The sequence below is a fragment of the Gopherus evgoodei genome, chromosome 13, assembly GCF_007399415.2.
Source record: "Gopherus evgoodei ecotype Sinaloan lineage chromosome 13, rGopEvg1_v1.p, whole genome shotgun sequence".
In the NCBI taxonomy this organism is placed as follows: Eukaryota; Metazoa; Chordata; order Testudines; family Testudinidae; genus Gopherus; species Gopherus evgoodei.
The window spans coordinates 21,587,387-21,613,531 of record NC_044334.1 but is presented as its reverse complement, the minus strand read 5'-3'; the positions used below and the strand labels follow the sequence as shown (position 1 = coordinate 21,613,531).

Here is a 26,145-nt window from a genome sequence, read left to right as displayed (position 1 = left end):
GAGGTAATGCGGTCCCGCTTCCCTGTGTTGGAATCACAGTCGAAGTATAGGATTTGATTTAAAATGTTAAGTATCAAAGGGGTAGCCGTGTTAGTCTGGATCTGTAGAAGCAGCAAAGAGTCCTGTGGCACCTTATAGACTAACAGACGTTTTGGAGCATGAGCTTTCGTGGGTGAATGCATGCATCTGACAAAGTGGGTATTCACCCACGAAAGCTCATGCTCCAAAACGTCTGTTAGTCTATAAGGTGCCACAGGACTCTTTGCTGCATTTAAACTGTTGTTAATGATGTCTTTTGGACAAAGTTTAAAGTAAGGGGAGGCTTGAGGGAGGTGAATGTGTGAGAGTAGGAATGAGAATTATTACCCTTCGTGGTTTTGGGTGGGAAGGAGAGGCTTAAATGAAGAGACTTGTTTGGAAAAACACATTAAGGGATTAGTTCCAGGAATGAAGCACAGAGAAGGATGGGAAATGGTGCTGAAATTACCAGCCCATCAGTTAGGTGCACAACACTTCCTGCAGCATGTCTGCTGCTGATCTTGCTGAGCAAGCCTTCCTCAAAGAAATGGTATTAAAGATGACACTTGGTTTAATTCGTGTTTGGAGGCTCATTCATGGAATGTTATGTTATAGGTGCCGTTTGTGCAACAAAGCTGTGACTATTAACATAGGTGAACAGAAAGATGTTCTCTTTATGTATTACTTATAGGCCTTGTATCACGAAATCAGCCTGAGGAGGAAGATCAATATTGGCTGAGCATGGGCCGTACGTTCCACAAAGTCATCTTGAAGGACAAAATAATCACAGTCACTCGATATCTGCCAAAGTGAGTATCTCTCCAGTCAAGTAAGTTAGCACCACCTGTCCAGCGGACTTGCTGTCTCCTCCTACCTGTATTTGCTTGGATGACTATATTCCGTGCCTTCTGTTTCAAGGAGTGCCAGGATTGGTGAGGCTTGCTTTGTCTTTGTCAGGTATCCTTATGAGTCTGCTCAGATAAACTACACCTACAGCTTGTGCCCTTCACACTCTAACTCTGAATTTGTCTCCTGCTGGGTCGAGTTCTCCCACGAGCGGCTGGAAGAATACAAATGGAATTACCTGGATCAGTATATCTGCTCTGCTGGCTCTGAAGACTTCAGGTGAGAGATCTCATTTTCCATCCTGATTGCTCTGTGTCCTATTTTTTTTTTTCTTTTTCCTTTTGATCTACAATTGACCCAACATTTTTCCCTGTGAAGGCTTGAATAGCTGTGGTGACGTGGTACTTGAGGGATTGTTTGACCTGCTTTCATTTATATGCTATTATCAGCTCTGTTACCCTTGTCTGAATTTTACATAGTACCATTTTTGTATTGCCTGATTTTGGTGCAAAGTCTCACGCGTGCTGGTATTTGTGATCTGTTTCTTACCTGCCTCCATCCCCCGTGCATGCAAAAAAGTACAACAATGTTTTCTCATCCTTGGACAGTTTCCCTGACTTCTCATTCATTTCTAGATACAATTCAAATTTTCTTTCCTTAGTTTTTAAAACCTTCTGTGGACTTGCTCAAATTACAGACCTTGCTTGACTCTGCTCCCTCCCTTCTGTCGGCTTTAAAACTGGCCTTCTCTTTGTCCCTTCAGAGTATCTCCAAAGGGGTTGAGCGCCTTTTCCTCTGTATCATCTGTCGGGTGAACCAGCCTCCTTGTATCTTTCCATCTCATTTCAAGTCTCAGCTGAAATCCTCTGTGCCTTAGCCTGTATCTCTGAAATTTATTTTCCTTTCTTTTTTACAGTAAAACCTTGTTACAGCATTGCCTAATGCGTTACATTAAAAGTGAAGGTCCATGTGACATTATCAACCTGGAAATTAGTTTTTCAGTACTGTTTCAACATGCTTTGTGGTAAATACCTCCCACTGACATTCATCCTGCTGAATGCCCCATTGCATGTAGGTCATTAGATGCTTAATGGCACAGCCATGAGATCCATTAAAACCATGAATGTAAGCAAGTATTAACTCCGTTAATTGAAGTGGGAATGCAGTAGGGACCTGGTGATCTTTGCAGTTGTAACTCAGTGATATTGTAATCTGCTTGTTGGACTCTAAGCAAGTTGGCACACAACCATGTTGTATAGAATCTGTCATTCACAGCTGTGAGATATGCTGTACCCTGTCTGCTTTTTTAATTTGTCCACCATGTTCCTTCCTCCAGCCTTATTGAGTCACTGAAATTCTGGAGAACGCGCTTTCTGCTGCTCCCAGCCTGCATCAGTGCCACAAAGCGCATTACAGAAGGTGAAGCACACTGTGATGTGTATGGAGACAAGCCCCGCTCCGATGAAGAGGAATGGCAGCTCTTGGATGGCTTCATCCGCTTTGTGGAGGGTTTGAATCGCATTCGTCGGCGCCATCGATCAGACCGGATGATCAGGGTGAGTCAGTGTTGTAACTAAACTTTAGTGGGGTGGGAGGCTGAATTTTTTTAAGCACTTCTAGCCCTCTAGTAACGTTCCCAATTGACTGGCATTGCAGTAAGCAGTGCTGTACTGTACACTACGTCTGTTGGCTTCATTGTTTTCTGCTCAGAGACAGTCTGTTGCTGAAACAAGCCTGATATTTGGGAACCACCATCCACTGAAGGACTCTTTCACTGCTTTGTACTGTGGCAATAGTGAATGTGGGGGCATTGTGTATCCTGCTTCTAAGGGAATGATGCTCAGAAGATCCCCGTCCTCTATGGAATGAAACGATATACTTTTCTGAACTGAGCAGGCTGAGTGCTGCACTCAGCAGCTCGAGTAAAGGCAGTCATACAGGTCGGTGGATCTGTTGTCTATAATTGTACTTTGAGAGTCATCAAATGGCCAATACTATTAGCTATTGCTTACAGGTATATGAAATTCACCCAAAGAGTCCTGTGCTGCTTAAGAAGTGTATAAATGAAGGAGAGTATGTTTAGTAACTTTTCTAGTTCAGGGGGTCTAATTATTTTTCCCATCTTAGGTTTTGTCTGCAAGGAGGAGAATGAACCACATACCTATTTCAGAATAACTCGCCTGTGTGGAGATACTGTTCTGGAATAAATTCTGAAATATTTACTCCATTTTGTGAGCACGGTAATTATTCCAGAACAAAGTCACTTTTATTTTGGAAAAGACACCCGATGGGGAGCTACTCTGGAATTGCTATTCTAGTCAGTTTCCTCATGTAGAGAAGCCCTTACTCTTTTGTTACATGCTGTCTCCTAAGTATTATCACTGTTATAAGGTGTGACTTTTTATTGTTGATCAGCTGAACCTTGAAGACCTTGACTCATTGTTTCCTCTTCTGTTCCATTTTACTTAGAAAGGGGCTGCTATGAAAGGCTTGCAGATAGCTGGCCCAATCGCCTCTCACTCTCTGGAGCCTTCTGGGCCACCTGTTGGGAAGAAGGGAACCTCAGCCCTTTCAGCCCTATTGGAAATGGAAGCCAGTCAGAAGTGAGTCTGAACACTTTAGTTAATAAACACCCTTATCACAGAGCATCCACCTGGCACAGGCTTCAGCACATTGGGGAATTTATCATCAAACAAAGGAAACACCTCAGATTTTGCTCCCTGAGAGGAGTTACAACAGTGAGGAAATGCCATCCTTTTCAGTAGGACAGGATATGTTACATCTGTACAAGTGCAAGGGTAGCAAAGAAATAAGATTATATTAGTAATTTACAAGGACATTATCACCGTAGTTTCTTGGTACATCACACGTGAAACATGTTTGTACCACTTGCTACAGGCAACAATACTGGCCCTCCCCCGAATGAATCACCTACCCACTCTGAGAGAAATAAGGAAAGTGGAGGAAGTGGTAAGGAAGTGCCTTTGTTTAGATCCACCCAGCACAGTCTTGGGTAAAAAGATAAGCCTTGCACCGGGCTCTGAAGGATGATCATCTCTGACACTAACAGTTGAGAAGGATTGAGCTCCACATTTGAGATACCACCATCCAGGTGGTAGGATACAACACAGTCAGTATAACATTACTTTGTATAGAATTGTTCATAAAACATTTGAGGGTATGGTTTGTCGAGTCCAGTAATATATCATTAACATCCTTGAGTTATAACATCAGACATCAGCAGGTCTCCCAACTGCACTCACATTTCAGTAATGAAGCTCGTGTTCATGCTTGCTTATATCCATTACTGTTACTGTTCTGAGGGTACTAAACATTATATGGGAATGTGTGTGATATATTAAGACTAAGCTAGCAGGAAAGCTGTACCAATGTCAGTGCAAACAAAACTATTTCCAGACCCTTGCTGAAGACACCCTGCTTCCAATCCGTTAGTACCCATCTATGACTAACAGCCATAGCTACTCAGATGATCTATCCATTAACTGTGTAGGAGAGAGGCAGTCTCTAAGTTAACCAGATCCCAAACCATAGAGATCTTTATGGTTTTAAACCAAGATCTTTAGTGACACAAGAAATTTGTTTGGAATCTCCTGATTAATGTTGTTAGAATATTCAAAATCTTCATTATGAACTAAAACACTTCAGAGGAGGTGGTAGGAAAGTTACTTCAACTCGGGAAATATAACGTACAGGGAGGAAAGAGACTAAACAGGGAATTGGAATTTGGCATGATACCAGCACTTTATCACACTAGGCTGCTTTGCTCTCAGTGCTGTGGGTGGATTTGAGAGTAAGTCCCATTATCACAGACATTCTAACTCCTTGTTAACGCCCACTTGTGCTGATCAGTTTTACGCGCACACTCCCATGCTCCTTCCAGCATGAGGAGAGAATTGAATTCAAGTCCTTGAGCAGGTGACACCAGCAGGGAGATGAGTCTTGCAGAAGGATTTTTGAAGCCACAGCTCATACACTGTAGGAGACACTGCTGGTTAACTATGTTTGGGCGCTAGCTTTATGAGCTGTCTTCCTTCTCTATTGGAATAGCTTCAGTGTGTTTGATTTTCTGGTGCAAGACTAAAGCCTTGTCCACACCTGAGATTTCAGCCACCAGTGTAGCTGCACCAGTGCAAACCCTCTGGAATGGACATGTCTTGCACTGGTGCAATACAATTTATATTGGTGCATCTTAGAAACTGAGCTACCTTGTTTTAAATCACATCCGCACTGAAGATTAGGTATGGGTGTGGCTGCACTGGTAGCTAATAACTCAGCATAACCAAGGCCTCAAACCTCCTAGCTACCTCTTCCCTCTGTTTTTGTGTTGGGCTTAGCAATACATTGTGGGATGAGGGCAAGTACCTGTTCATTGTACATGAAATGTCAAGTAATCTTCTTTTCTGTATCTCAAAAATGTTTGTGTCAGTTCATACTGGCTCTGTTTTGACTGAATGTCCATATTTGAGATTCATCAGCTCAGGCAGAAATAGTCTATAGGTTCATGTGAAAAAGAAAAAGAAAAAAAAGATATATTTGGCAGCCCCAACTGCCATTTTCCTCTTAAAAACAAACAAAATGCTTAGTACTTGTAAGAGATTTTCACTCTAACAACTCCCATCATAATACAACAGAGTTAGTCGCATTTTATAAATTCTATTACTATTCCTTCTGCAAATCCCTATGGAAAGTGCTCTATGATAGCTGCATTTGCACAAAAGTGTCTGCCTAAAATGGCTGTAAAACTGAGGCTAAGTAGATGTGTTACCAGCAATAATTTAGGAATGATGGTGAGTAAATTCCAAGAGTGCTGGTACTAGATATACCTCTGAAAACAAGGAGTTTGATGCTCGTGTACTAAGGGAGAGCTTTGAACATATTCAGAGGGCAGCAAGTACTGTGCACTAGGAGAAGCAGTTAATAGATTCAGGACTCCAAGGTATTGTGTATATGGGGTAAAATCATCCTTTTCTAAGAAGCAGATAGACCCTTTTGAGGATGAGTGTATGGGAAAGCATCTGTCTCTAGAAAGCATAGCAATGCTTCTTCCCAAAACAATAGTTTTCAGCCAGTGTTACATAGTGTCCCAGGTTGGACCGTACAATCTTTATGGCTTTTTATCCTTTGTTTTAGGACCCTGGGTGAGCAGCAAGCAGCAATGCTTTCTGGGAAGAGCTCTTCCCAACCTGCTGAGAGTGGGAGCATTGCCATCACTCCCACCTATGTGGACAGCCCTCGCAAGGTAACAACACTCTGGCCCAGTCTCTAGTTGATACTTGAGAGAGTCTCTTCTGAAATTACAATCACTCCAAGAACTCTGTTACACATAGATTCCACTCTTGATTTGCATATGTGCCATGCATGTGAGATCAGATATGTTTAAAGCTAGCGACGTCTGTTGGGGCTGCTGCTTTGCATCCTAGATGTCCTTGTGTGTCTCCCCACCCCAAAATGGCAGAAAGGGTGGGGCAGGTCCAGCTGTCCCTCAGTTCATTCTTAACACTTGTGGCAGCCAGATAGAACCCCTGCGGCGTTGGCCTGCTGCTCTGTACACTGTGCTAAGTTAGTCTTCTTGCCCATTGGCAACACACAACTTGTTTTGCGTTATTTTAGACAGGTTCAGGTTTTAAGATAGAAACATCACATACACAGCCCCATACAGGGGCTCTGGCAAAATGTCAGAAGCTAAATCTCTGAGGTTTGAAACCTGCCCCTTGTGGGAAGATTTCAATGCCACTTAATGATGAGCTCTTTAAGTGTCTATTTTGTTTAGGAGAGGGACATATTCCTGAGCGATGTACCATGTATCACCTCTTTTCTAAGCAAACTCAAAGTTAGAAAAACCTGCTTAAAATTGTTCCTCTTGGAGCACTCTGCAAGCTCATTGGACCCTGAAAGGAAGGATTCCACTCTAGACCTCAGTCCTCCAGTCTGTCATTCTCCAGAGCCCCAGGGAGCCAAGATTCCACCCTAAGCCTCCAGAGCTATGTTGACGGAGAAGCTACAGTTATTTGCCTCCGTTCTGGCTTTGATGACGTCTGATGGGGTTGGAAGGAGCACTGCTCTAGAGCTGAGACACAGGTTCCTACTTAGTCAAGACACAAGATTCATAAGTCTGACCTGTCTTGGGATTAACTGTCGAGGGGCAGCCAACAGCCTGAGAAGGGCCCCTTTGGTACCTTCGTACGGACCATTAAGAAAGTGTCGATGGTACAGTACCCGGGGCATATACAGCATCCCCCTAAAGATCTGTGTTTGAATGTAGTTTGTATTGCCAGTTGAACTGGCACTGAAGTTTTGACTTTTTCATTAATAAACATGTATTTGTGTTGGAGACATGGACCTCGCTGAGCTGCCTGAGAGGAGAAGATCGATACACTTAAACTTGGAAAAGCTAGGTGCAGAATATGAAGACTGAAGTACATTTGCAAACCTTCAGACCCTAATTTGTGCTATAAATCTCATCTTAAACCTCTACTGCATAGTAACCTGCACTTCTTCACTCTTCTTCCCTAGTTTAAAAACCACATTGCTTTTTGCACCATTGCTGGGATGTCGCATAGCAGGACGCGGGGGAGGAGAGTGATATGGGGAACCAGCATGCTCTACAGATGGAGGAAGGAATAGCTTGGCTGTCAGTGATTCCTGCTGACTCCGCTGGCAAAGTGTTTTATCACATGCTATGTAGGAGACCTTGCTCTAAGCACAAATGCTGCTGGCCATAACCATATAAAAATCTGTCCTTCATGGAAGATTTAGTGTAGAGTTCAGACAAGTTCATCAGTCACTGGCAGTGCTTGGATACTCCAGTGATTAAACTCTTTTATAAATACCGACAAATAGAGATTTTAAAGAAAGCAACGGGTATTTTCACATTCACAGGTTACAATTAACTGTTTCCATTTGTATATGAAAGATTCCAAACAATAGCAAATGTCATCATGCAACTTCAGACTCACCCAAAAACATCAATATGAGCATGTCTCAGACTTCTGGAATACATGACCTCATGCATCACATAAACATCCTAGAGCTCAGAGCCATCCACCTGGCATGCAAGGGATCCTTGCTGCTACCCCTGGGATCAACAATCAACAACAAGTGCTGACAGACACTACCACAGCTGTGTGTTACATCAACAGACAAAAGGGAGCATTCTGAGTCAGTCACACCAGTGCACCTTCCCAGGCTGCAGGACACTACGGTGGATCAATTCAGCAGGCAGTTCTCAGACAACTATGAGTGGTTAGCATGATGAGTTAGCTTGGTACAAAAACTATCTGGGGAACACCTGGCAGTTTGTGAAGTTGCTTTCATTGGCATGTGTGTTTGGGGCCACAGCTCACCTGCCATGTTCCTGCACCAAAGAAGGTGCCAGGTTTATAACCATGTAGTGAAGTCCCTGAGGACATAAGTCATGTATACATGTACCCCAGATACAGACCCAGCTTAGTAACTTCAGACTGGAGAAAGGCTTGTGCCTAAAGAAGGCAACAAAGAATGAAAACACAAATGAAAACCTAGAGAGGATCAATTGCTTTATCTTTTGTGGGAGGAGGCTCTTGGCAAAAGTCCTTGGTTAGCAGCAAGGGAAGAGTCCATGCCAGGTATGTGTGTAGGAGGGGGAGTGCCCATTTAATTTGTGCATGCTTTGACATTGGTGAAATAGCTTCTCTACAGTGTTCTCTCCCGCTCCCCTGCACTGGAATAGAATTTGAGGCTGTGCTCAGAGCTGCATGTGCTTGAACAGGCCCATGATCAGTGTGATGGTCTAATGTGATTGACTGGGGCATCTGTAACAAGGAGGCAGAATATCTCAGAGCAGAGTTTGCTGATGCTCTGAACTCTGATGTGCCTGCCTATCTGGACAGAGGTGTCTTTTTGGTTTTTCACTCCTTCCCTGTGGTGACTGCACATTTGCACAACGCTGTCTTTGCTTTTCTTCACCTCCTTGTTCCTGTCACTGCTGCCGCTGCTACTGCTTCTACTTCCTCCGATGCCTTCAGGATGGGGCCTTCTTTATGGAGTTTGTTCGCAGCCCACGCACAACTTCGACCTTCCACCCACAGGTCAGTTCTGAATCAGATCTTCCCATCCCTGGCATCAGGATTGAAACAATGAAGTGCATCTCAGGTCCTGAACTTGTAACTGAGGAAACTAGGCTTGGGCTAGTTACCACATGTGCTCACTGGTTTCTGCAGTGGTGAGATGTGCATTGCACTAAAAGGACAGTAATTAATATAAAGGGACTGCTGGTGAATGCACTTATTTCCATCCACAGCTCTGTATTTGTATTAAGTTTTGGATACTCCTGTACCCTTCTGTGTTGTTGTTTACTTGCCAAATACTCAAACTTTTGCTTTCACATAGTTAGTAAGTTCCTGATTTCTACCTTCCTTCACTAAACAAGGATGGCAATAGCTCTTGTTTAATTTTCTGTTAAATATCACCTGTGGTATCTGCTTGATAGCTGGTGCTGTAGAGAACCAGGTCAAGATGCCACCTTAGAATTCTTAGGTCACTCAGGGATGGAAACATTGTGGAATTCACTATGGTCTCATGGGGTAGTAGTGTCAGATGCCATTTGCGCACTCCTTAGTAGTTGGTTACAGGGTAATACATCCTCAGAGAGTGCTGCTAGTCCAAGCCAGCTCTGGGGTTGAGAGGGATGAATGTGCTGTAACTTCAATATGGAGCATCTGCCACTTTTGGCTGTTTCGAAAGGGCACATTTTGCAAAGTGTGAGAGCTTGGGTGGTGGCAGTGAGGAGAGGTGACACAGAGTAAAGCCTTCTCCAACCCCCCCGAATTGTCTGTCATCTTCCATCAAATTCCTTGCCAAGTGGAGCTGTATGCCGCCAAGTGGAGCTGTATGCCGTCAATCAGGCCCTGTGCTTGAATCTGGGCACTGTGGAATCACAAAGGCAGATCAGCCCTAATTGTACACCTGTTTGAGTTAGACTTTCTCTGCTGTTCGTCTCCTTCACCCACTCCTCTTATGTAGCTTTTACATAATTTGTCTTTCCCTAAGCCATATGTGTTAATGGCAGATGGCAGCTGATAATTACAGCCTGTCTTTTGCTGAATCTTTCTGCATTCCCGTTCTTTCTGAAAGGCTTTTATGTTAATTTTTGCTAACTATTCAGTCTGCCATGGACTAGTACAAGTGTTCCTGCGGGAGGAAAGTATCCTGTAGTATCACTCAGTGACATGGCTGTGGGCGAGTGCCAATCAGTCTCCTGATACTACCCTAAAAAAAAAAATCAAAGATAGATGGATTATGGCTTCTTTTTAGAGAGAGAGATGTGTGCATGGGTGTTTTTTGTTTTGTTTTGCATAATGACAGCTGCAATCCCTCTGCTGAATTCACTTGCATCAATCTCAGAGGAAGAGCTGAGGTTATCTTTTAAATTGCTCACCGCTTCTATTCAGTGACTTGAGATCCTGTTCTATCAGTTGCCATGGCTGTATGGTGGTGCTTATTCTCTTAAATCTAAATCTTTTCTTGTTCGTTTTAAAATTTGAAAATATCAGACTGCCGCCAGCTTTGCTGCCTTGCCACCAGTTCTCTTAGCACGGTTGCTGCTTACTTGATGATCTCTGTTAATCTGGGTCAATTTGGGACACTGATGTAACGAATTGCAGAGCTGTCAGTAACTCTGACCAAAACAAGACTGTGTTTGTCTTTGTTGCATATATATGGTTACATAAAAGACTGCTTGCCCCAGGAAGAGTCTGAGCTGGGGTGCTTACGAGAGGCTGGGGTAGTGGAAAAAGGGTTGTGCTGTGAATTACATAAAGGTGTTGCTATGTTGCGGTCCTTACAGGTCTCTATAGATCAGACAGTTCCTCCAGCCCTAGATGGCAACATGTTGATAAACACAGGCCAGTCAGCTGATAGGGGCAGCACTCAGCCCCTTGGAGGCTCCCAGAATGTAGGAGACCAGGGACATGCCACAACTGGCTCCATTGAGAACAGGTAAGAAGAGCACCGCAGTTCTGTAATGATATTCCGTTCAATACATTCCTCTTGCTGGTAACGGGGGTGGAGGTACTTAGCATAGGAAACATAGGACAGTATGTGCTGTGCTCATGCCAGTGTCAGTGTGTCAGCGTGTCAGCACCGGAAGGCACATATCACTTGAAGACCATGTTCTGTGACTTAGATGAAGAATGCTGTCCTTGAATAGTGGCGCTAAAACGAGTCTTCTAGCCCAGTTGTCCAGCACTGAGTGGACATGAGCCTGATTTCCCTCACCCCAGCAGTCTGCTCCTTCCAGAACTTTTTTGTGGTCTATTAGCGGAGCACCAAGCCAGGGTTTGAATGGACATGGAAATCAATTCCTTCTCTTCTCTGAGGAGAAAGGGGTCCCTCCAGTGCATAGTTGGATCAAGTGGGTTGTTGGAATCCAAGGGTTCCAATCTGGTGGTGAAACACGGTGGGGGAAGTGGTATTAAAAATAAACTACAGTAGCACCTGTTTCCCATGTTAGTATCTTTAAAATAGCGTGTTTTGAATTGCTTCTGAACTACAGTGCATTCAATTGGGTTTGTATAGCATGGGTAAATCCAGTGCAAAAATGTGCTTACAGCTTTCACCTGTTCTTTCGTCATCTCTGTTTATTCCTTAAAGGTAACTAACTCCTCCCCTTTGCTCTATGCTTCACTAAGGAGGTTTCCTGAGGCGAGAGCTACGTACGTGGACTCTCCTCCCTTTTGCAAATTACTGGCACATGCACCAACAACCCAAGATAAAACATGGAACAATTATTGCTGTGAAGAGAAGAAACAGCAGCTCTCCTAAACATCTGCCAAACTAGACTGGCAGCTACAGAACTGTTAAACACAATTTTATTTACTTTGCAGCTCCCAGCAGTCTTCTGCAAGCTCCCTGACTACTTCCTCCACTCTGATCGAGATTCTTGAAGCCATGAAGCACCCAACGTAAGTTTTGAGTCAAAACATGCCTCAAATCCTACTGTGAGACTTTGAAGCAGGATTTGATGGGTGGGCATCCAATGGAAGAGTTTCATGATCTATGGTGGAATAACTTTTTTCTTTAGCAATCGTTGTATTATTCAGTTCTAGCCTCTCCCAGCAGGAGTCACTGTAGAAATTAAGGTACAAATGTGGCTGCATAGAGTTCAGGTGCTACAGTTCCAGGCGTGCCTAAGCAGGAACCACTGTAGAGGGAGTAATTTAGGAGCTTTCTCCATTGCAAAGTACAAACTTCTGCAGTCTCAGAGACTAATGGTACACAAGCTACAGAGAACTTCAGAGTTCTCATTCTGGGTTTTCCTCCACTGCAGTAGTAATTTTTCTGTGTTTCTGTGTGATTTCAGTTCATGTTAATTACATGTTTAACTTGTTGGGATTCAGTACAGGGATCCAGCTTCTATCTGAACAGAAGGGCCTCTCTCCGTATTGTTTCATCAGTGCTGAGGTAGTCCACTGGTTGGTGAACAACCTGGAAGGGGTGCAGACCCAAGCTATGGCCATTGACATAATGCAGGTGAGAGAATTGACAAGAGGGCTGGTGGATGAGCCAGAAATGTCCCATTAACTGGGGAAAGTCTCTCTCTCTCTCTCTCTCTCTCTCTCTCTCTCTCTCTCTCTCTCTCTCTCAAAATCCTCTTAGTAATATATTTTTCAAGAGTGTCTCCACTACTATGTATATGTAAGGAAATGTTACCTTCTTTCACCAGGTTTTTATACCTCTCCTTCCCCCAATAAGTGTTAGTTTTAGATGGAGATCACAATAAATATACAACAATGTTTGTTTTGTAAGTCAGATACTGGCTGGAAAAAATATTTTCTTCAATGGTTTGATTTTAGATATCCTATCACAGAGCAGCATGATGTGCAATAGGTGTTGCATTTTTGTCCCTGCTGGTGTGATGGTGGCAGTTTTACATACAGTCTCACACTGACTGGTGGTTACCAAAAGCCCTAGTTTTAGCTGGGAGTGTAAGTCACTGCAGTGTGGTTGTATTTTCTTCTAACTGCTGTGGGTACTAGGGCTGTCACGAGAACAGTGAGTATAAAACTGTTCTGTTCAAGGATACTTAAATAAGTACGTACACACACACACACTTTCTTTCTTTTTTTTCATGTGGTAGGTTTTTCTCTTCCCTGTTGAACCACATCAGGGTTTGTGTTTTGAGGCTCAGAAATGCTCTAGAATTCACTTTTACTGAGACTCCACATCAGTTAGCACAGAGAATCCTAGAACCTTTCTGAGCCCTGAAGCCACGTGATGGCTACTTGCAGCTCCCTGAAAACCCATATGTAAGACAAAGGCACATAAGTAAGAGGGCAAACGCTGGAGGTAGTAGGCAGATTGGAAAGAGACTAGTTATTAATAGGGAACTTTGAAGGGACAAAACACAATTTATCTGGAAGATGAAGACTTCTGACCCTGTTCACTACTATCCCGCTATGTTTTTGGCATGTCTAGGGAAGCACTTCTGCCGTTCTCATCTTTACAGGTGAGGTGCTTGAACCTTTAATATCTCCAAAGGCAAGACTCACTTTCCTAATGTCTCCCCATTCCCACCCCAAAGCCCCGATTCATCACTGAAAGCTGCTTTTCATTTGTTTTTTTCTTTAGAAAATGCTGGATGAGCAGCTGATTGTTCACGCATCTGGAGAGGCCTTGCGCACCTTCATCTATGGGTTTTACTTCTACAAGATTGTCGTTGATAAGGAGCCAGACCGAGGTCAGACTTTTATGTAACTACTGAGCTTTCCACTGTTGCCCCTCAGTGTAGACCTTGAATTTTGTGGAGTTGTAGGTGTTGCAGCAGAAGTTTATCCTGATAAGAGATTTGAAAAGGGGAGCACTCTTAAATAAATGTTTGGAGGATGGGGGATAGTGTATAGGGATCCAAAGAGATGCCCTAGCCTTTGTGAATTTAACACCAAAAAATAAAGGGTAATTTAATGACAGTTGGGCAATTCAGCTCTCCCCACCCTCCTCACTACATACCCTTTAGAAAAGATCACCAAATTACCTTGAACTGTCAACTCATAGGATGGGAATCGGAGGACAAATGTGATATCTCCAGCTCCCTCTGAACCTAGGCTCTAGAAACTCAGGAAGTGTAATGGTAACCTGGTTTGTTAAGGGGTCCTTGTTCTTGACTGACGACTGTTTCCCATTGCCTTTATCCAGTGGGTATGCAGCAGCCACCCACCATGTGGCACACAGCAGCAATGGACGATTTCTCCACTTTCCAGAGGAAATGGTTTGAGGTGGCATTTGTGGCAGAAGAGCTCTTGCACTCAGAAATCCCAGCATTCCTCCTGCCCTGGCTTCCCAGCCGCCCAGCCTCTTATGCAAGTAGGCACAGTTCCTTTAGCCGCAGTTTCGGAGGACGGAGCCAGGCAGCCGCACTATTAGGTAGATGCGGAACACAGATGACATCTGGTGAAGTACAAGGGAGTAGTTCTGAAGGGGAATAGCAGCCAACCAAGGGTATGATCTCACGTGGACCAGTAACACGCTGCAGATCTCATGCTGGCCGTACATTTGTCATGCAGGTGGTCTCATTGTCATGTCTCTGGGATGCGTTTCACTGGCTGAGAGGAACAATCTGTACTCTCTCTTATCTAAAAGTAAAATAATCCCACCTTCCTCTAAAGTTTGAGGAAGAGCTAATACTCATATCCCATCTTCATGGGGAGCAGGTGTGACTCTTCAGAACCACATGATGAAGTTCAGTCCCTGCTGTGCACATGGAAATGATGACATGTAAGAACAACAGAGCACCAAAACTTCACTTAACTAAGTCTAAAGTCTAACACTTGCTCAACAAGTGTTTGCCAGTGGTAAGAGCCCTTGTGATACTCCACCTGTGGAGAGTGGAGTGTAGGAGAGTCCTGTGTACTGTGACACTTGGAGACTGTGGTGGCATCAGTCTAGGCTGAAACCCTGTGTAATGGGGAAGAAATCCAGGTCAGGCACCTGGGGCCACAATTACAAAAGATACCAGCAGTGTGAATGAACTGGGGTTTTGAATCTGGAACATCAGGGCATGCAATGGGAGTGAGTATCATTATCCAATCTTGAAATCTCCTCCTTACATTGTAAAGCACTTCTCACTGGAGTGCCACAGAGACCACATGGTGCCTTTTCTACCACTAACAGCCAGTGAAACTCACTAGTTATATGTCCTAATATGTGTGCTTTGTCATCTTGTTGCATTTCCAGGCCAGCTTGAGTCACTTGTTCCTGCCATATGCTATATGTTCCCTGTAAAACATGCTAGAAAAGTCATTGCCATGACTTCAGATTTATAAGATGCATCTTATAAAGTCCCATCTAAATTAGAAAGAGAGACTCCCCAATGCTCTTCTATGATATGTTTGACTCTTCTGAAGAAAAGTGACATCACCCTTCTCCTTGTATAGTAACTGTATCTTCTAAATCTGAAGCTATGGTAATCTGTCTATATTTTTGAAAGTTTTTTTCGAAGAGGAACAGCATAAGGAACAGAAAAATGAGGGGAGGGGCCTAGAACAATAAGCTAACAATTCTATTATCTTAAGCTACCATGTGAACAGGAGGGTCTTTATCTGCTACACACTAAAGCTATCATTTTGACCAGTACAAAACCTTATTGGCATTATTAATCAGCCAGGTGAACTTGAGCCCAACCTGGTGTCCAGATAGTGTGTGGTTCAGAGGACTGAGGCTTAGGAGACCTTGGTTCTGCTCTTGAAACTATGTCTGACTCACTGTGCAGCTTTGGTAAACCACTTCACTTCTCTGTTCCTCAGTTTCCCCATCATAAAATGGGGATAATGATCCATAATCAGTTTTGCTGTCCTGGGATGAAAAGTGCTTCCATACTGCTGCTGTTGTCCATTACGGTTTGTTCTAAAGGATGATTGGATTTTCCACAGTAAACAATGTGGTGTTACCTGTTTTCAGAAGGAAACAAGTTTGTGTGCCGCTTTAGTGCTGTTTCTCATCTAAAGACTCCAAAAACATTACCAGTCCATCTGAGGCAGGAAGCTTTACTAATCCCAGTGGTAGCCGGTCCACGTGACTTCATTTGTTCCTCTCTTGGCTTTGGCTGCATTTGATTTCTTCCTCTCCTCCACCTTCTCTAAATGTCAGCCTGTGATATGAAACAGCATGCAAGTGTTGGGAGCTCTGGAACAAGCTCTGTGTACCCGTAAAATCCTTATCCTTGCCAACTTCCCTCTGACTTGCCTGATGATTGTCCCCTTTCCCTTCCCAATGAAAATCTGATCTGTGATATACGTAATCTTGTCCCTTTTGATTTATAGCAATGCATGCTGCACTAGTAATTATAACCATGTACATAGTTAATCTGTGGTTGAAGAATAACCTGTCTGCTCCTCTCCAATGTGCACTATAACTCATTAGTTAATACTGGTACAAGACACAGTTGGGAAGCAGGTGAGTCCTCTTAAAATCAGCCAAGTGTATGGAAAGTCAGAGGTCTTCTATTATAACGTCAAATTAGGACCATTTTCTAAGAACCCATTTGAGTCTCCTAAATTTAGAGACACTTAAGATGCTAATCCAGTCATAGTTTTGAAGTTTTGGGATTGTTAGGAGTGCTCCTATGGGGATTTGCCTCCAGTTGTTTGGTCTGCGAATAGAGGCACCGGGTAAGGTAGAACAAGACAGTTTTGCAATCTTGTTGGAGAGTCCTGTGTTACCAGTAACTTGGAGGCAGAACCATCTAGTAGTGGAGCAGGGAGTTCATTCTTCAGCATGTGCTAATTTATACAAATTGGCTGGTGTATTGTTGTGTCTGGCGGCTTCGCTGGCAGACAGCACATGCCTTCCTTACTGATTGAGCTACTTCTGCTTTACCTCCTATTGGGATGCTGCCCTCAAACATCCCAAACTGGGTTTCTGTGGTGGTTCATCATTTACGTTACATTGCATGGCTCCTGAAAAGCTGGTATTGTAACTTTAAGATGAGCCCCCAAGCCACCCACAACAGTGCATCTTCAGTGATATCTGAGTAAAAAGCAGCAAGAAAAATGAAAGAATAAGACGTTTGGTATGTCTGACAATACCTGGCCTAGATGGGAGTTGGAGGAGATAAATCTTTGCCAGGAAGTGATGAGACTTATTTACAAAAGAGAATCTTCATGGTGCTCTCCAAGATGACATCTCTGGCATTTATTATCATTATTTCTTTCTTTCTCTTTTTCCGTTGCCAAGCTAAAGTAATTGCACATAAACAATAGGATGTTCCAATGTTAACCCAGCCTCCCAGAAAATGGTCTCCAGACCAATTAGAACAGAAGCAAAGGTGGGAACTCTGCCCCTGCCCCAATTCCTTCCATCTTGGGGGTGAATTTCAAAACTTAATTGGGAACTTTTAAATGCTAAGACTACAAAATATGAGCAATTCCTTTTTTCTGCTTTAAAAATACCAAACAGTTAATGAAAGACAGTTCAAATATGCAGTTTGGGAAATGTCACCGAGATGTTAACACAGCCATAGTGCATATCGTTGGTGTTTTGTGTCCAGTATTGAACAGCATAGAAATATATTAAACTAAGGCATGTAATAAGAAAAACAAGAAATAGCAGCCTAGTTTAAGGGGTAGGGCCCTGGACTGGGAGTCAGGAGATCTCGGTTCTATTCCTGGCTTTGCTGCTGACTTGCTGTGTGACTTTGGGCAAGTCCCTCCCCCTTCCTGTGCCTCTGTTTCTCTTCCCACCCTTTGTGTTTTAGGGCTGGTCTACACTAAAGCTGTAAGTCGATCAAAGTTATGCTACTTCAGTTACGTAACTGAAGTTGATGTAACTTAGGTTGACTTACAGAGGTGTCTACACCACACTGTGTCAACGGGAGACACTCTCCCACTGACTTACCTTGCTCTTCGTGGACAGGAAAGCACTCCTCCCATCTACTTAGCGGTCATCACTAGACCTGTTAAATCGACATCACTGCATCGATCGCAGCAATGCCAAGTTAGTTGTAAGTGTACACAAGCCCTCGCTTATTTAGAGTGTAAGCTCTAGGGAGCAGGGACCTTCTTTTACTATCTGACTGTACTATATGGTCTCGCACAATGTGGCCCTGATCTTGGAGGAGGCCACTAGGCACTACAAAAATACTAATTTAAAAAAGGAAAAGAATGTTACCTAAATGCAATAAGCTAAAGATGATAATGCTGTAGGAACCTTTCCGGTTTTTTTCCTTTTTAAAAATTTTAATGTGCCGCCTTAACATTGCATTAATGTAGACCACTTTTGTGGGACTCTGGAATACTCCTTCCCTGATGTAAAAATGTGCAGTGTTGTGATTTATATGGAGATATGTAAAGAACATTATCATCAAATTGGAATGCCTCAGAGGCAAATGTTACACGGTTAACCGTCCATAGCACCTTCTGTTCCACACTGGAATACTACTAAATTATAGAACAACTCCACTTTTAATTGGTAGGTTCAGGGACTGGCTCACTTCCTAGAGGAGAGAATCCCTGTCTACCCCAGTTTAGATGTCACTGGACTGTTTAGAGTAGTATTTTCTGGAGGAAAGGAATTGGGGCAGCGGAGTTCCCTGGTGTGGGTGGAATTCTCTTCTCCTTTTCATTCTTGTGATTTAGGCTAGCAAGATTCTTGGACTATTTTTGTTGGCCCTAAAATGCAAGGCAGGCAGATGAAACAACCCATGCCTAAAACTAATGTCTCATTTTAATTTTCTTTCTCTCCCCTTACCCCTCCTGGATACATTTTTTTTTTTTAAATCTTGACTCCATATCTGCATAGCTGCCACAGTACCCGAGCAGCGGACAGTGACGCTGGATGTGGATGTGAATAATCGTACTGACCGCCTGGAATGGTGCAGTTGTTACTACCATGGCAATTTCTCACTAAATGCGGCCTTCGAGATCAAATTGCATTGGATGGCAGTAACAGCAGCTGTTCTCTTTGAGATGGTAAGGGTCCTTGTGTCTTGGATGCTCTCAAACTTGCCAGACTGATTAAATGTGTGTCCTTACCTGAGTCCGCAGGGAAATTCAGCAAGGCAATTAGTGGGAAGCCAGTGAAAAGTTCTAGGACAGATGCTGTGGAGTGAAGTTTGTATCTTTTTTGAAGGACAATTTTGCTGATTGTTGCCACTGCTATGCATGTGTTGCTGAGTTTGAATGTCTCTTATCATTGCTATAAATCAGTGTGTTTAGTCACCCTATCCTAGCTGTAGCATTCTCTTACTTGTGATGGGTTAAACTCACCCTGTGCAGAGGGCCAGCACGAGGCCAAGGTATCATTTTAAGTCTCGCTTGAGCCACTCTGTGTAGGCTTTGACCCTGTGCAAAGAGCCAGCACAGTTTAACCCACTGTGCCTTGAATTTTAAAATGAAAAGCAGTGAAAACGTTTTAATGGAGTCCCTTAGGTAGGCATCCTGTAGTCCCAGTTCAGCAAAGAGGTTTTTTAAAAACCCACTGACAATACCAAGGATAAAAATACAAGAAAAACGATTCTCTACATTTGCTGTTTACTTTAACTTTTGTTTCTTTTTGTTATTTGGCAACTTCTGTATCAAGAGACTGGCATTCAGAAATCCCAGACTTCTTACTGCCCATTCAACCCCTCGGCATTGGTCACCTAGATCCTCTTTCAAATGGAAATTTTGTTCCAGTTAAGCAGTCCTTGGCCACTCACTGTAATCAGGCTAAATCAGTTTCCTTAGAAATATCCCATTTTAAGTGCATTAATAAGAACAGCTATAATGGATCAGGCCAGTGGTCCATCTAGCCCAGTATCCTGTCTTCCAACAGCGGCCAGTGCCAGGTGCTTCAGAGGGAATGAACAGAACAGGCAATCATCGAGTGAGCCGTCCCCTGCCGTCCACTCCCAGCTTCTAGCAGCCATAGGCTAGGGACATCCAGAGCATGAGGTTGTATTCATGATCATCCTGGCTAATAGCCATTGATTGACCTATCCTCCATGAGCTTATCTAATTCTTTTTTGAACTCAGTTATACTTTTGGCTTTTACAACATCCCCTGGCAATGAGTTCCACAGGGGGGTGTGTGTGTTAAACCTGCTGCCTATTAATTTCATTGGGTGACGTATAGTTCTCATGTTGTGTAAAGGATAAATAATACTTCCTTATTCATTTTCTCCAAACCATTCATGATTTTATATACCTCTATTATATTCCCTCCAGCCCCCCGATCGACTTCTTTTCCAAGCTGAAAAGTCCCAATCTTTTTTTAATTTCTCATATGGAAACTGTTTCATATCCTTCATCATTTTTGTTGCCCTTCTCTGTACTTTTTCCAATTCTAATAAATCTGTTTTTGAGATGAGGTGACCAGAATTGCACACAGTATTCAAGGTGTGGGTGTACTGTGTATTATATAATGGCATTATGATATTTTCTCTCTCTTATAATCTCTCTCTTTCCTAATGGTTCCTAATATTCTGATGCTGTACATTGAGTGCATGTTTTCAGAGAACTATGTACAATGATTCCAAGATCTTTCTTGAGTGGTAACAGCTAATTTAGAGTACATCATTTTCTATGTATAGTTGGATTATGTTTCCCAATGTGCATGACTTTGCATTTATCAACACTGAATTTCATCTGCCAGTTTGTTGCCTAGTCACCCTGTTTTCTGAATCCCTTTGTAACTCTCACAGTCTACTTTGGATGTAACTATCTTGAGTAGTTTTGTATCGTCTGCACATTTTTCCACCTCACTGTTTACTGCTTTTTCCAAACCATTTAGGAATATGTTGAACAGCACTAGTCCCAGTACAGGTCCCTGGGGGACACCACTATTTACCTATCTTCATTCTGAAAACTGACCATATATTCATACCCTTTTTTGCTATCTTTAACCAGTTACTGAGCCATGAGAAGACCTTTCCTCTTCTCCCATGACTAATTAGTTTCCTAAGAGCCTGTGGTGAGAAACCTTGTCAAGGCTTTCTGAAAATTCAAGTACACTATATCAACTGGGTCACTCTTGACCACCTGTTTGTTGACTCCTTCAAAGAATTATAATAGATTGGTGAGGCGTGATTTCCCTTTACAAAAGCCTTGTTGACTCTTTCCCAGCAAATCATGGTTATCTATGTGTCTGATAATTCTGTTCTTTACTGTAGTTTCAATCAGTTTGCCTGGTACTGAAGTTAGGCTTACCTGCCTGTAATTACCAGGATCACCTCTGGAGCCTTTTAAAAAAATTGTTGTCACATTCAGTCATCTGGTACAGAAGCTAATTTAAATGATAGGTCACATACCACACTTTGTAGTTCTGCAATTTCACATTTGAGTTCCTTCAAAACTCTTGGGTGAATACCATCTGGTCCTGGTGACTTATTACTGTTTAATTTATCAGTTGGTTCCAAAACCTCCTCTAATGACATCTCAGTCTGGGACAGTTCCTCAGATTTGTCACCTAAAAAGAGTGGCTTAGGTTGGGGAATCTACCTCATATCCTCTGCAGTGAAGACTGATGCAAAGAATTCAGTTAAGCTTCTCTGCACCGGCCTGATCTAATTGATCATTCTGATTTATGTGGCATGCCTTAAAAAAATACAATTTTGAAATCTTGTATCTGTGCTGCTTTGCTTATGAAGATAATTGCATGCTCAGTATGCAAAGTAGGCAAAGTCCTTTGGTAATTGAGCATGTCTGATTTGTTCTTGGCGAGACAAATTGCTCTTATGCACATAAGTACTCCTTTCCATGCAGCTATACATGATGTGATTCATTGTTTGAATCCCTTCACAGGTTCAGGGTTGGCATCGGAAAGCTACATCCTGTGGTTTCTTGTTAGTTCCAGTCCTGGAGGGTCCATTTGCATTGCCCAGTTACCTATATGGAGACCCACTTCGAGCACAGTTGTTCATCCCACTCAATGTTAGCTGCTTGCTGAAGGAGGGCAGTGAACATCTGTTTGATGGTAAGAAATATTCGCCAGCCAGCTTTGGGTACCTTCTTGCAGGGAGAATTCTCACTGGGATGTGAATCACACCTACAGTATGTTCACTGGCTGGATAAGATGCCTGCCATTGCATTCTCCCCAATCTGTTGTGAAGGATACAGCTCATTCAGCATGAAGGAGGAAAGATGAGGAGGGAAGCTGTACTTCAGGGCAGTTGGCACACACCACAGCATCATGTTGGTAGTGAGAGGTGCCCATCATCAGGGAGAGTTCCATGTCCTTCATTCTCCTCTGTTGCCATGACTCTGAATGCTCCTATAGGAACCATATCAGGTAGTTACCCTGCTGTCATTTTGTAAAAATTATAAAAGCCCATTCTGCCAGCAGCTCCCATCCACCCCACTAGCCTATCTGCAGTTGTATCTTGCATTTGTTTGTTCCCTCCTCTCTGAGATTACGTTGGCTAGACTTCCATGGTTGGCATCCTCTTTTTGTTGCCATGGTTACATTCTGGATAGGAAGGTTTGCTCATGAGATTAAGTGCTAGGAATGGCAATCCTTTTTTTCTTCAGCATGACCTCTCTCCCTTCCTAGTGACGCTATTGTGATAAGCCTCAACTGTGAGCCTTGCCCAGAGGTTAGAGCTTCATGGCACACAGAGAGATCCATCATACAGCTGGTGCAAAGGGATGATATGAAAAGGAACCCAGTTTACAAATTTTAAAAAGTCGTCATTTTGTTGATTAAATTGTTCTCACCCCTGGTAACACTCTTCCTGGAGTCTGACTGTAAATGCAGAAAGAACAAGGAATTTCTGTATGTGTTGTGGTATAGGTGTAGCCCCACTGGCTTTAAATAGGCTATTTTTAATGCTGTGATGCTCAAAATGGTGGTCACGCTCATTTTTATTTTTTTTCTGATCCTCACTAAATAAAAATGTATTCATGATTTGGGTTTAGGGACCCTCATGGAGGGCTAGTTGGTCTTAACCCCAGGCCTTTCCCATTGCCAAAACAAAGATCTTCTTGATGCCCAAAGGTGGGCAAAGTGGAAACATGGGACAGTATTTTGATAGTATCACAAGAGCAACAAACCGTGAAACTGCCCCTCTCAAATCCTATGTATTTACTGTTTTGTGTATGTTCCTTCCAGGGTCACGAAAGCCAAATCCAGGGTTCAGTTTATGAATCAACTGTTGGTGTTTTTAAAAAACTCTCTTAATGGGATGCGGGGATTCAGGGCAAGGGCTGACAGATAAAATAGTACCAAAGGAGGTGGCTTAAAGGAATAGGGGGAAGCACACAGTGGAGTTGACCTGGGAAAGCCTCCTATGGGTTGGTAAAGATTAAATGGTTTCAGCTGGCCTTTGTCTGGTTCTCTTGTTTCAGGCTTTGAACCTGAAACTTACTGGGATCGCATGCATCTGCTCCAGGAGGCAATTGCACACAGGTATGTGCGGAGCAGCGTAGATGAGAGTTAAATCCATCTTTGGGTTAAGTGACTGATAATAAGCAGGTAACTGGGATCTGACACCCGTAGTGAGAGGCTGGGAACAATTTGAGGAGGAATTGATGGTGTTGTTTTGAACACTACTTAGTGAGACAGGCCAGTAAGAGTGGAGGAGGTCATTGGAAGGCACAAATAAGCTTTCCAGTGCTGATCATTCCTGCCTTTGGCTGGCTGTGTAACATCCTGTTATGGATCTTCACAAAGCTTTCAGTGTGGTCTCTGGCTGGCAGTTGGTTTCACAGTGCTTAACTCAGGTTCTCTTTCTATTATAGAGAAGCTGGCTCTTGGAATGGACCTTTTCTTGCTTCAAAATGGTGTTTTCTTCAGCCCAGAGGGGACTGTGTGTTCCCAAAGCAGTACTAGTCATCTGACAGGACTGTCCAGCCTGACCAAACAATTCCTATAACTTGATGCACCATACCAGAAGCCTTTCTGTAGCTTTCTCCTAATTCTGTGTGTGTGTACACACGCACGCACACACAGCTGGGTCCTTTTAACAGACTGCCAGATAACATCCCAGATTCGGTTATCAGTTCCATTGCTTCATACATTAGCTAGGAGACCAACCCCACCCCCATGCTCAGGAAAAAACAGGATTGGAGAATCTGGGGATCCCTTCCTCCCCTCTTTGCCTCCTTCCCTTTGGGCCATGAGAAGGATGTGCATATGTGTTGGGGAAATAACCCCCCTCGCCCTCCCGACGCTTTCCCATCCCATGGATTGTAGGAGTCCCAACAGGAATAGCCTCATTCTTTCTAGTGTTTGTTTCCCCAGATTTGGATTTGTGCAAGACAAATACTCTGCCTCTGCATTCAACTTCCCATCTGAGAACAAACCGCAGTACATCCATGTCACAGGTAAGCAATGCTTGGTAGGCAATGAGAGCCATGGAGGGATTATAGGCAAGGGAGAGCCATTCTTGCACTCCTAGTTCCAATGTTCTCCTTCAGTAGCACTAATCAGCTGGCAATAGCTGTAGCAACTGGGACAAAGGGTCATAAACAGAAAGCAGTGGAGAGACCAATCATCTCCTACAATAAGTATAAAGCATTATTACTTTTGCCATTAGTAAAAAGCAGCAGGTTGAGTACCTGCTTGAAGGAATCTCTGAGCCTCATTACCCTTGCAGGTAGCAGTGAGGTAATGCTGAGTGCATCTTTACCTGCTACCCAAGACAATAAATGAAACTCAGTCTAGTTTTCCCTTAGAAAACATTTGGGTCAGCTGACAATGCTAGGACCTAGACTTGACCACAGATTAAACTCCTGTCCATTTCCCACAGGGACAGTTTCTCTGCAGCTGCCTTACTCCAAGCGGAAATTTTCCTGTGGGCAGCAACGACGGCGGCGCAACTCCACCAGCTCAACCAATCAGAACATGTTTTGTGAAGAGCGCATTGGTTACAATTGGGCCTACAATACTATGCTGACCAAAACATGGAGGTCCAGTGCCACAGGGGATGAGAAGTTTGCAGATCGGTTGCTGAAAGACTTCACAGAGTTCTGCTGGAACAAAGATGGCCGACTCGTCCTGTTCTGGACTGGCTGTCTGGATAAGATGCATGCCAGTGCACCATGACATAGTGCATCTGCCGGATTGAAAATTAAAAGCTTGGGAGTGTGAGGAGGAAGAAGATGCAGAGAACAACCAGATAAGACCATTCTTAGGGTGAATTTACCTTGGAACCCAGCCTAATCTGAGCAGTATTCCTGTTGATAATCAGTAGAATCTGAGTAGGCTTTTGGGAGAAGAGACTATATCCCAGGGCCACTCCTATCACACCAATACTGATCACCTGAACAGAGCCATGCTTCAAATAGTTGCATCCCCTACTTGCCAGTACTCAGCTAAACTGAGTGAAGGCAAGACTTTGAGACCTGGGGTTTGTTACAGGGAAGAGGTCGCCATACATTTCTGTGATCTTTGGAAATGACCAGGTGTTGTAAGCCTGTGACATGTCAGGCAAAATCATGCCTCACATCTCTGGCGTATATGTTTGTGTGCATATGTAAGATACACTGTAATATACAGTCATGGTAAGTGTTTATATGTTTTAATATATTAAATAAAAAAACATGCAGAAAATCAAAAGTGTAATGTTTTTCTGCCATAGTTCAGGCAGTGAGTAAATAGAGCCCTGCGCCGATACAAAATGTGTATCCTTATCCACTCTGCGATCCGTGGATTTGCAGGGCTCTATAGGTCAATAAAGGAGTATGCAGAAGATGGAGCCTTGCCAGAAGGAAGTTGTTTCCTATAGCATGCAAGAAGCTTTAATGATCAGGAAAAGGTCACAATTACTTTACATTTCAGTTGAAGTGGGTCTCTGCCCTTTAAGATTTCAGGACTTGCTGTTCTGGGCTCTGGACCCAGAGATGTGTGTTATGCTGCGGGAGCAAGGAATCAGTTGCTGTAGGCAAGGATCCAAGTCTAGAGAGAAATCAATGACAGCTAAACATAAGATGCAGCTGATTACAGAATGAGGAAGATTGTGAACAGACAGGAGAGAAAGATCATAAACATTGTTTCAACAAAAATGTGTCTTTATCACAAAAAAGTTTCTGTATCCAAGGCCCATTGTTTGAGTGACTATATCATATCAGATAGTAGCATGTAGAAAAGACTGTCTGCTTTGAGCTGCCTACCACCCTCTTCATTTAATTCATCTAAGTGTATTGTAATTACCAGTGCATGTCTGATTCCTATTAGATGATTTTTTTTAGTTATCTCCTACCATTCACATACCTTGCTCTCACCTATTTTACTCAACTGAATTAGTATGAAAAGTATCTATTTTACATATACAATAGCCACTTATCAGAGGGGTAGCCGTGGTAGTCTGGATCTG

At 43.2% G+C, this 26,145-nt stretch overlaps 1 protein-coding gene across 12 annotated transcripts in view; it reads left to right on the top strand.

The window, feature by feature from the left end:
• DEPDC5 (DEP domain containing 5) overlaps positions 1-25,382 on the top strand; it is a 63,448-nt gene extending 38,066 nt beyond the window's left edge. For 5 of the 12 annotated variants that reach the window (XM_030583455.1, XM_030583453.1, XM_030583454.1 and 2 more), the window contains 16 exons: positions 710-827; positions 976-1,143; positions 2,201-2,420; positions 3,334-3,467; positions 6,016-6,124; positions 8,889-8,951; positions 10,709-10,860; positions 11,748-11,825; positions 12,261-12,393; positions 13,492-13,600; positions 14,056-14,283; positions 18,655-18,824; positions 21,635-21,806; positions 23,177-23,237; positions 24,072-24,154; positions 24,580-25,382. In XM_030583455.1, coding sequence (XP_030439315.1) covers positions 710-827; positions 976-1,143; positions 2,201-2,420; positions 3,334-3,467; positions 6,016-6,124; positions 8,889-8,951; positions 10,709-10,860; positions 11,748-11,825; positions 12,261-12,393; positions 13,492-13,600; positions 14,056-14,283; positions 18,655-18,824; positions 21,635-21,806; positions 23,177-23,237; positions 24,072-24,154; positions 24,580-24,875 — 2,294 coding nt within the window. In that variant the 3' untranslated portion in view covers positions 24,876-25,382. Of the gene's footprint in view, positions 1-709; positions 828-975; positions 1,144-2,200; positions 2,421-3,333; positions 3,468-6,015; positions 6,125-8,888; positions 8,952-10,708; positions 10,861-11,747; positions 11,826-12,260; positions 12,394-13,491; positions 13,601-14,055; positions 14,284-18,654; positions 18,825-21,634; positions 21,807-23,176; positions 23,238-23,569; positions 24,155-24,579 lie in introns of those variants that run through there. The other 7 variants (XM_030583461.1, XM_030583458.1, XM_030583459.1 and 4 more) reach the window with 4 other exon arrangements.
• The last annotated feature ends 763 nt before the right edge of the window (positions 25,383-26,145 follow it).